A 12,022-nucleotide genomic window follows, 5' to 3' on the forward strand; every position below is an offset into this window, starting at 1 on the left:
GCGAGCGTATATATATATATATATATATATATATATATATATATATATATATATATATATATATATATATACTTCGTTTGGCAGCTTAAAGTGAAACTAGTTTATATATATATATAGGGTGTGTGTGTGCATTAAGATCAATTTACAATAAACTAGTTTCACTTTAAGATGCCAAACGAAGTTCCTCTTTTGCCCCGTTCACCTGGTCGCTATCATAGCATTGATTCTCATTGCCTCCTTTTGTTTTCTTTCAGATCCCGACATCCGTGCTGAAAGCCGTGAACCAGATGCTGAACAATAAACAGGGCAAGTAGCCAAGCCTGGGATCTGTGGTCATGACAAGTGAAGAGCACGCTCTTTGTTCCTATCCCTCCGCATGGAAATTAGGCTTTCTGTTCTTGAATTGTATTTCCCGCATGATTGTTTTCCACTTTACTGCAGTATACAACCCTTAATAGTAGATCTCATAATTTCCTTACACACAACGCACAATGCTCCCACTGGTCGTTATATGCAGCATAGTATTGAGAAATCGACAGCTCTCTGCGGAACATAAATGTCTGTTTCAAATAAAATATTACGCATGTTGGGTCTTCTAGCTACCTAAACTTTTGTGTCAACACCTTGAAGATTGTACCTGCGACATTAACCGAAAGTGTTCGATATTAGTCTTCGGCCAACCATTACAACAATCGTGAAACGTTTTCTACGTAACTTCCCAAAATTCCCTGAAAGTCTGTATTAATGCAGTAACATGTCTTTCCAAATGATGACCATACTCAAATATGAGATTTGGTTAGAAAAAAATTACATTAAATCTAGTTTAATAAAAAAAATATAAAACAACGGACGTCGTCATTCTTTCGACATTAAACACTTCCAAACTTTCCCCAATCGCGTCCTATGGGACTTAAGTGATCATTTTTCCGACCTCTTGTAAATAATCCCACCAAGGTTAAGATGTCACTTTACAGAAACGATAGATAGGTTGTAAGTCGGAGAGATGAACAGGAATAGTTCGCCTGACAAACCTGGCCGTTCGTTGATAAATCATGTAAAGCTTGAACTACAGTGAAGTCACTGTTAATAGTACCCCACTAAACACAACCTTACAACTCAATTACACAGATGCAGTTCATGGTCAGTTATTAGTTTCATATTTGAAAAGACTGTCTAAACATCGACGCTAATTCTTCCAAAATGGGCATTTCTAGAGTCGCCTATAGTATACCACACATTGCCCACCCATATCAAATACATTCGGAGTCCTAAAAACATCTTCGCATCTCATAGGATCAGATTTTGTAGTATGACACCAACCATGTATTGACAACTATGCTCGTTACACTGACTCAAGAGTCGACTTAAGGTACACGCGACATAAACCGTCGTCTGGCGCTACGACTGTAAGATTTCCATACAGGATGTATCATAATTAATAGCGGCCGCTTGGAGCGATAAGCTGAGAGGTGTGCCAGGACTGCTCAACTCCAAGATTATCGTACAGTGCGTATCACGAATAGTAGGGAAATCTATCGGGCTGGGTGTGGACATCATAGATAAATACGTACATTTATTTACCAAGTGTCAAAACACTACTTCACTCTCCCTGTGTCCTTCACTTGCGTATTTTTCTTCCAATGAACACGTGCATGATTTTCGCCCAGTGAATATTTTTGTACATTTGTAGACGATAAGAGGCTGTTGTAAATTAGGACGGTACGCCCTTTTCCCCTCTACTCTTACTCTGTTTTGTTTAAACAAACTGTATCTCTGTATGTGTGTTGCATGTTTGGTAGTATAAGATACTGCTAATTGGATCTGTTGTAAATATCTGTAAATAGAACGTTACGTTAATTCATAATATGTTAAATTTTACGAACCAACTTAAAGAACTAATTTTACTAACAACTTACATAGATACGTTAAGAAAAAAATTGAAACTGTTTACCTGAAAACTGAAAAGTAAATATTGGAGAACATAAAGTATCGAATATGTTTAACACTCTTAAGTAATGTCTTTGAGTATTACTGTACAATGTTTTCAAATATCCTTAGTGCTATAAGCACCCACATATTGCGTTTTACGTATCCTTTTCGTTTATGGACACTTCCGGTATGCAAATTGGCTGCCAATATAATTAACAGTTCAGTGACACACTTATTAAATATTGTAAGACGATGAAAATTATGCTTCATCTATTCAGTTTCAAATAACAGTGAAATTTCTCGTCATGGCTAACAACGGAAGAACATCTCACTGGCGGTGGCACTTGCACTGTTTCATAATTGAGTACTGAAAGGCACCTAGAACCACAATCAATGCGAGTAATGTTGACGTATACATATTGTTTTCTTAACGCTAACGTGTTGCCGCCATCAAAATAACACACACTGCTGGCAGTCAAGTTTATTACTTATCTACTACCGAGCGAGGTGGCGCAGTGGTTAGACACTGGACTCGCATTCGGGAGGACGACGGTTCAATCCCGCGTCCGGCCATCCTGATTTAGGTTTTCCGTGATTTCCCTAAATCACTCCAGGCAAATGCCGGGATGGTTCCTCTGAAAGGGCACGGCCGACTTCCTTCCCCATCCTTCCCTAATTCGATGAGACCGATGACCACGCTGTCTGGTCTCCTTCCCCAAACAACCAACCAACCAACTTATCTACTTTGTCCTGTGTGCTATGCGTTTCGGGAAGTAATTCCCATTCTCAGTTGTTTTTATATTTTACATCTTAATTATATGTACTTCGCGTGAAATGTCGCATCGACCTCGTAATCTTACTAATATAGAGTTACTTGTCCGATAGGTTCTAGCAATGTAAAATCATATTTCATTTTTGGGAATAATATGCAGGAAGTCACCGTTGGCCATCATCGCTAGCAGAAAACCGTAATAAGACAGACAGGGAAAAATAATGTTAAAAGTCGCCATAAAGCATAAATATTACTTTCACAGAAAAGGTACACTTCAGTAATAACATGAAAAATAAAAATTATTTACTCTGTAACAGGTACATGACTACTTTTTTCTATCATTATTGTTTTAATTTTGTTTGATTTCACAACGTTGTCAAAGAATCTGAAGAAATTTATTAATTTGATTTCAAGTTCTATGCTTAGGAAGCTGTCTTCTGATTTCGAGCAATACCAGTGGATCTGCACATTTTGCAACGTTTTCTTTGTATGGATTTTGTTTGTCTGGTGAACTGCTTCGACATTTAAAGTGAATTAATTCATGGAACAAATGTTGCACAAGATAAAATCCTGAATGGCATTACACTTTAAAATTTTAGTTGCTGTTGCAGAGCTACAGCAGTCATTTCTAATAGACAAGAAATGCCAAATTTTATTGATGCAGAAACAGTAGTACCGTTCAAACGCGCTTCACAAATGAAACACATTTTAAGAGAGAATTACGTTTCCTCGCAGCATTCGTTCTAGACATAGAAAGTGTATTTCTGTTCGCACATGTGGAAGAAGAGAAATGTGTGGCTGTATAACTTTACAATCGGTTCTCACCTACAAATAAAACTGTAATGGAGTCAATTGAGACCTACTGGATGGTACTAATTAAACTTTCACTTCTTAAACAAGTGTAGATGGAAAACTATTTACACAATGGGTACCCAACATCATAGGAATGTTGTTCAGAGTATGCGCTGCGCTATTTGCGTTGTTAGTAGTGTTAGTGTCATGATTTGTCGCCAGGTGCCGATACTAGTACGACGACACAGGGATGAAACACAAGCATCAGTTTCCATTGAAGTTTCCGACAGTCAACATGGACAAGGAGGGCAGGGCTTTCCTTGTAAAGCTGTTTTATCAAAACGACAGCAATAGTCTGCTGCCCTTCCTGAGTATATACGCAGTAAAGGAGTACGGAGAGGTTCTCTTTCAGTATTTGGGTTGAAGAACGTTATTCGGAAGTTCGAATTAACTGGCGATTTTGGAATTGCTCGTGGGGGATGCCAATGGCCAATTTTGCCACAAGTTGTTGAAGAAGTTACTGTCGCCATGGCGGAGAGTTCTGGACACTTGGTTGACGATGAGCACTGTGGAGAGGTAGCCAATATTTCACCTGAGACGTGTCGGGCAAGAGTAGAGCAGGCTGTCGTGTGTGTAAATGGTCGTCACATTGAGCAAAGTCTGCTACCTCGAACGTAAACGTGGTACGCAATTAACAGACGTTACCCTCCCCTCTTGAAATTGAAATGTGTTTCTTTAAATGGTTTATTCGTTATTTCTCTTTTTCATGTCGTTAAAAATGTTCCCAGAAGATTAATTGTCCTAGGCTCACTCATTTTTCCTGGGGACCCTCTCAAGTAGCGAAAGCTTAATTGTAACCATCCTATAAACATCCAGCGAGCGTTGGGTAGAATACGGAGTTTCGACACAACTGGTCTGCTCTAGGTCATTATGGAGCTAGTCTTATTACACCTTCCGAGACACATCTTGGAACAATAAGGTTGTGGTTGTAGTTGTCGATGACTAATGGTTATGGACTGTACTACTATGTTCGTGTTATTAGATGGTAATGGAGTGAAACGAAACGATAGGGCGAAACCTGATGTCGTCAAGCGACTTGATCATCTTAAATAGCACCAAATGGGTCTCCGATGCTCACCAAATCGGATCGCTGAATCACTATCAACAGTTTTCCGAAAGCTTACTCTAGAAGACACTATGGAGCGGTTTGGTATCCAACGCAGGCTAATAATCTTGAGCTGTAAATCACTCTTCATCCCCTTGGGATGAAAATTTCTTCCTTGATTAATATTCGAAGCAGCTACTGCCTCACCGAATGATATCGTCCTACAGTGAAGTCCCTCGGCTAACGAGACAGGTTTGAAATAAACGAGCTCTATAGAAAGGGACTGATTGTATTATGTATCTTTAATGCCACTGTAGCTCAAATAAATACGCGATGAATGTGTTATTTGGAATTCACGTTCGACGCATTATGACTACTGCGATCAAATAAGATAATATTCGTTTACTTATTAACTGAAATGTCCAAAGCCTATTTGCGATGCCTTTTCCCGATGAAGGACGTACGGGGTAACGTTACAAGATAACTATAAGAAGCCACTTACAGTAAATTGTGAAGCCCGGGTAAAATGAGAGGAGATCAAAAGGATGTCTAATAAAATACCTTGATGCAAATGAAATCTTTTTAAACTTCGGTGGGTGTCACAAAATATCCATTTTTTACGAGTGGTGTTTCTGCTACGCATGTAATAAATTTAACACCTATCTAGTGATATCCCTGTTCTGTATTGGCTTGTAGCAAACATTAGTGATTAAATTTTTAACTTCTGTTGTTCTGTCGCTCTCAGTTGCGTGTAGTATTATCTGGGTGATTATCACTTCTGATTCATCTAATGACGTATAATTAAAGTAATTCCTCGTGCCACACGCGTTTCGCCTTTATTATTTGAAAAGCAACATCTGCTGCAAATTTCGTACATGCTACTCTACACGTGTTATTGTTCCGGTTTTGTATCCAAAACAATAAATAAAGTAAATGGGCGTTCATTTACCATTGCTGTAAAAATGAAATTTCGACTGGTAGTAAGCAGAAGGACAGCTCTACAACTGCGAATGGAACAAAAGTAGAGCAGCATTATGAGATTTGACACTGATGAAGCCTTTCAAATAATAAAGGCGATACGCATATCGCACGAAAAATTCCTTTTATTCAGTCGTAATCAGACTGACCTAAAGTGTTACTATCAAGATAACATCAGTAATGAAATAAATAACTACGCTAATATGCAAAATTTAGGCATAACCCAGAAAGAAGAGAGAATTTTCTGAACAGGTTGTTGAAGGGCAACGCAACTAGATAAAGTTAGGAGCAAGATATACCTCTAAAACGGTATCCAAAAAGTGCATTAAAATAAGCACTCTAATAGAAGATACACGTTTACAAATAAGTAACAAGACATGATAATCTACATAACAAAAAGAACACACTTAATAAAGGATACTGTGAACCCCAGTCGGTTTTCTTTCTCTACAGCATATGACGCACACAGTATGACGTGACGCAAGAGGAAAAACACTGCTTAGTTGTGAAAGAGTGCTTGGTAGTGGTGGAGAGGCTGTAGTCCGCCTCTTCAATGCAACGCAGACTAGCTATATCTAAACTATTTGGATCTAAAGAGGTTGCTGTTCAGTACTCGTTGTGGATATTTCCAGAAATAAAAAATCACAAGTAGAGCAGAGGCGAGTTGTCAGTCTTTATCACTGATGAAGAGAAGTTGAAGCCATCTGCGCTTGTAGAAACGTTCAACTGGTTGCAGCGCCTCATCTCACTGATTTTGAGGCTTAACAGACGTTCTCCAGCGATGTATGGATCTCTGTATGTGTTTGAAACACGATACCTTAGAACACCACCACCTAAAAATTGACCGGTTTCCAAGATGTTCATGTGATAATACGGACACTTTCTCACAGAATAAATATGCAATGAGAATCCATTAACTAGACCTGGACAGTTATGTTAGAAACAGATTCCTCCGATCTTTATGGTTCAATTTTTACGTCGCACAATCTACTGTAAATGAGTCCTCCGCTTCTCACGCTTCCAGACTTTGGGATACAGATAAACTACTTTGAATATCTGGTACTCTGATTTCTGGAACTGCAGATTTTGTGGCGGTGGTAGGTATTGCAAATGGCTGCTTGTGTATATTTTGGTTGATTGTATTTGAGATCCTAGTAAAAAAACATTACAATTGTACATGAGATCTTAGTAAAAGTCATTAAAATAATTGTTCATGTAAACATACAAATTCGTACTACTCTGAAATCTTAATTTCACATGACAATAATTTCGCATTCAAGACAGTAGCGTAACGTGAGAACCGAACTTGTAACCCGAAAAGTATGTCATGTGAAATAAAAAGTTGTATAGCACATCAAAAAATTTATTATCTTGTCTAATAATCTTTGCATGCACAGCTGAATTTTGTCGCTAGTTAAACCCATAAGTTGGACCCTATGGAGTGGTTACTCTAGGTCGACACGTTACTTACGTACGAAGAATATTTCCTGTGTTTCGTCGAAACCGACAATAAGTCCTTGTACCTACACTTTGTAGTTCATTCAACACTGCTGGGACTGCGGTCTACCTGTTACCTGCTTGTCAGCGTCCCAGAATTCTGTCTAGCAGACCTGGCAACGAATGATGCCGTCGCAATATTAAGTTGCTTATATTTCTTTTATTTAGCTTGGGTTTATTGAAGCACACTGCTGCCAGGTTGATACAAATATGAAATCGTATAGAAAGCGCAATCACAACAGAAACAGTTTGAAAGATGATTTTAAATTACTAGCAATTTCCATGTAGGTGCAGTATAGCTAAGGAATCAGAGAATTCAACACAAATAGAGAAGCATACGCTTTGAGATCAGAGTCACCACGTAGCCACAAATAGAACACTAGCTTATATATATCGCATAAATCAAAAAGGGCTTTGTATATTTGATGATCTTCATGGTACAGTAAAACAATAGCACTTGTTGGAACGATTGCCTTCCATTTCACAAGGTTTTTCAGTAAACGGTTTCACTGTGGTTCGAAGAATCTGCTGTAAACAGCATGTGCTCTAAACACGCTTCTTCATTAATCTGACTGTCGCAGAAATTCTTACGCGTGATGCCTACCCGATGTAAGTGGTAAGGAGTTGAACTATGGTTTGTACCAAGGCTGTTAGCATCTTCCTGCTAGCCTGAAATGTTCGATGCCGGGAGGGGGGGGGCATCTAATTACTGGTTGGATCGCTTCGTAATATTGACCTCTATGGCAGGTTGAAAGGCGTCAATCTTTATCATTTTCTTCCTCAAGCAGTTTTCGATTCCGTAACTTGTGATCGGATGATGGTATACTGACGTTCATTGTAGGGCTCTCAGAAGCACTGATTTCCTGCGTCAGTTGGCTGGTTTTTTTTTATTGTGAAACAACTCTACTTGAGCGCGGAACCCACAGACAGGAGACACTCATACCTCTTCGTTAATTTGGAAATGATTCTCGTATACTTTCCAGTACGGCAATATTAATTTTACTGCTCCGCTTTTGGTTTTCAGTAGATTGCATTACGCTGACACTAAATTGGAAATTTGTGGTAAGGTCTTATGGGACCAAACTGCTGAGGTCATCGGTCCCTAAGCTTACACACTACTTAAGCTAACTTAAACTAACTTACGCTAAGGACGACACACACACCCATGCCCGAGGGAGGACTCGAACCTCTGACGGGGGGAGCCGCGCGGACCGCGACAAGGCGTCCAAGACCGCGCGTTTACCCAGCGCGGCACGCTGACACTATCAGCAGGTTCTGGAACCGCGTGTAACAAGCAAACTTGTGAGCCTCTCGAAGCACTATCGCTTCCATGTAAAATTTACCAGTATGGAGCCAGACGAAATTACTTGAAACATTTCGGCTTCGGGACAACAAACGCACGTTTACTGTTGAAGTCTCTTGACTAGAGATATTAGTGTACACCTGAACAAAGTGCGGCTGATAAAGATAATTGTAAGTGATGAAGCTGGAAAAAATGGTTCAAATGGCTCTGAGCACTATGGGACTTAACAGCTGTGGTCATCAGTCCCCTAGAACTTAGAACTACTTAAACCTAACTAACCTAAGGACGTCACACACATCCATGCCCGAGGCAGGATTCGAACCTGCGACCGTAGCAGTCGCGCGGTTCCGGACTGCGCGCCTAGAACCGCGAGACCACCGCGGCCGGCAATGAAGCTTGAAATGATAGTACCAAAACAATAGTGATTATCGGTATTTTTCAACCGATATCGGAATGGAAAGCAAAATATGACATCGTAGCTGCCAATAGTGGAGGGCAAAGTTTGCACCTTTCTCGGGTAGATCTTATGAGTGGAAGATTACCTCTCATTTCACATAGGAGGATAATTATTAGTGGGCTAATCACTTTTGCTAAATAAATTTTCTTGCCAAGTACTAACATCTAATATACAATGGAGGTTCCGCAATTTCTACTAATAAGATGTTTGTCGGAGCCGACCTCTTTGTTCCAAGGCGTACGCGCAGGCATCGGAATTGTATCATGTCAGGTTTATGAACTGCATGTCTATCAGCGCTGTGATACACGGAACATTTATAATAGATGACAGAGCAGACGAGGTCCTTGTACATGGTCAAGAGAATGTTAGGGTCTAACCACAGAACCTGTCAACGACGAACAACATGTACATAAAGCATATGGGACGTAGTTACCTACATTTACATGATTACTCTGCTCTTCACAATTAAGTACCTGGCAGAGGGTTCACCGGAACACCTTCAAGCTATTTGTCTAGCGTTCCACTCTCGAACAGCGCAAGGAGATAACGAACACTTAAATCTTTCCGTGCGAACTCTCACTTCTCTAACGCGATTATGATGATCATTTCCCTCTCCGTGGGTGGGTGCCAAAAACAATATCTTCACATTCTGAGAAGATAGTTATTGATTGAAATTTCATGAAAAGATCTTGCCGCAACTATAAACGCCTATGTTTTAATGACTACCAGCCCAATTCAAGTATCATTTCCGGTGTACCCTCTCCCCTATTTTGCGATAGTACAAAACGAGCTGCCCTTCTTTGAACTTTCTCCATGTTCTCCGTGCATCCTATCAGATGCGAATCCCAAACTTCTCAGTAATACTCCAGAAGAGGACGGATAATCGTAGTGTAAGCATTGTCTTTACTATACCTGTTGCATTTTCTAAGTGTTCTGCCAATAAATTGTGATCTCTGGTTAGCTTTACCCGCAGCGTTGTCTATGTGATCGTTCCAGTTTAAGTTATTCTTAATTGTAATCCTTAAGTATGTAGTTTAACTGACAGCCCTTTTATTTTTGTGATTTATCGTGTAACCGAAATTTAGCTGATTCATTTTAGTGCTCATATAGATGACTTCACACTTTTCATTATTTAGAATCAATTGCCATTTTTCGCACGATACAAATATCTTATCTAACTCGTTCTGCAATTTTTTTCGATCATCTTACTATTTTATACAACGTAAATAACAGTCACCTCTGCAGAAAACGTAAGGTGGCTGCTCAGATTGTCTGTCAAATCGTTTTTGTGATGAGGAGCAGCAGGTGGCCTATAACAGTTTTTTGGGGAACGCCACATTTTACTCCCGTTCCTCGCGATGAAGTCGCTTGTGGATAACGGTGTCAAAAGCCTTCTGGAAATGTAAAAATATGGAATCAATTTGACTTCCTCTGTCAATATCATTCATTACTAAGTCAGAATAAAGAGCTAGTAGTGTTCCACAACAAAAGAAATTTTCTGAATCTGCGTTGGCTGTTTGTCAATAAATCGTTTTCTTTGAGATGAGTCGTAATGTACACTCACACTATATGTTCCAAAATCCTACTGCAAATCGAGGATAGTCATATGATTCTGTCATTCAGTGTATTACTGCTATGTCCTTTCTGGGTATTGGTGTGACTTGTGCTACTTTCCAGCCTTTAGGCACGGTTCTTTCGACGAGTCAGCGATTGAATATCATTGCTAAATATGGAGCTATTGTATCAGCATACTCTGAAAAGAAACTGTCTGGTATTCGTCCCTCATCAGGGGAGCTTATGGAAACAGCGTAGATAAGAGGTGTTGAGTCAGCCCTATCGTCTCGTTAAGACGATGTAGGTAAATGTGGTGGTATACCTGCAGTTTAGTATTTGCAGGTAGATATCTACTTCACAATGCTTTTCTTATGATTTTGACAGTAACAGCTGTTGCTCACGCAGCCGTGATTATGATCTCAGCATTTGACGATAGATAAATGATCTATCGCAAATATATGAAGCCAACTTCTACCTCAAAGCGTTTACGTCTTAACAGCAATGGACAGGGAAGTGATGGGGCGTGTGCTATGGTTTAATTTTAACCGATTATATGGCCGAAATCTCTAAGAGCATTTGATTTTTGATCAATAAGGTGTTGAAGTTGCAGTCCAGTGAGGACTATAAATCAGCGTCGTTAGTTTACATCAGTCTTACAGTTCTTCCCCCAGTGTTTCTGCCACCTTCGAGGCAATAAACACAGTATCATTACTGATCACGTCATTCGATCCATATGCGACTTTTACCATTACACAACTTTATACAAGACGAAAGGCAGCCTAGTTGGAATTATTTACTGAAATTTTTAGGATATCCTATAAGAGTTATACCTTTAAAATACATTTCGTATGAAACAAAAATCAACAGGAGGCGATACAGTTTGTTTATTCTCACAGCTTCACAAATGGCTCTGAGCACTATGGACTTAGGTCATTAGTCCCCTAGAACTTAGAACTACTTAAACCTAACTAACCTAAGGACATCACACGCATCCATGCCCGAGGCAGGATTCGAACCTGCGACCGCAGCGGTCGCGCGGTTCCAGACTGAAGCGCCTAGAACCGCTCGGCCACACCGGCCGGCTCACAGCTTCACAAGTAAATCGTCTCTATCATTGTGGGAGGAAACTACATCAGGATCGCTTTTGTTATCAGTCTCACATCTGCGTTATTTGTGTCGGGTACAGTAACAGCACTGAAGTAGGCGGGTGGCAGCGACATGGTGATCGACGGGCACCTTTCTATTTGCTTTGCCCAAGAAATAGATGACATCGCAACACTCTCAGACGAAATAATGGAGACGAAGTTGCAACCAGAAATTTCCGGATTATTGTGGAAGGACTCCCTCTTAAAGAAGTTGTTAAAAAACCAGCGTCCGTCCAGACATCCATTTATTAAACAAATTAATACTAAAATATGAAATCAAGATCAAATCCAGGTGTAAAATGAAAGATGAGCCGAACAGCCTTGCAACAAAGCACTGCATTCGACGCAGACAGAATGTATATGCTGAATCACTAAAGAGAAGATCTTAAAAAAAGCAATAGTGCCAACCTGAGAGTTGGTTGACGGACAACAGTGCCTCACAAGGTACGGTTCTATGAAGGGTGCTGTCTCCTTGTAGTGACATGAAATC

At 39.9% G+C, this 12,022-nt stretch overlaps 1 protein-coding gene across 1 annotated transcript in view; it reads left to right on the plus strand.

The window, feature by feature from the left end:
• LOC126174892 (uncharacterized) overlaps nucleotides 1-12,022 on the plus strand; it is a 93,641-nt gene that overhangs the window by 49,724 nt on the left and 31,895 nt on the right. Inside the window, exon 4 of the mRNA XM_049921315.1 lies at nucleotides 255-306. Within this exon, the coding sequence (XP_049777272.1) occupies nucleotides 255-306 (52 nt within the window). The remainder of the gene's footprint in view (nucleotides 1-254; nucleotides 307-12,022) is intronic.

This window comes from Schistocerca cancellata, chromosome 3 (assembly GCF_023864275.1).
Source record: "Schistocerca cancellata isolate TAMUIC-IGC-003103 chromosome 3, iqSchCanc2.1, whole genome shotgun sequence".
NCBI lineage: Eukaryota > Metazoa > Arthropoda > Insecta > Orthoptera > Acrididae > Schistocerca > Schistocerca cancellata.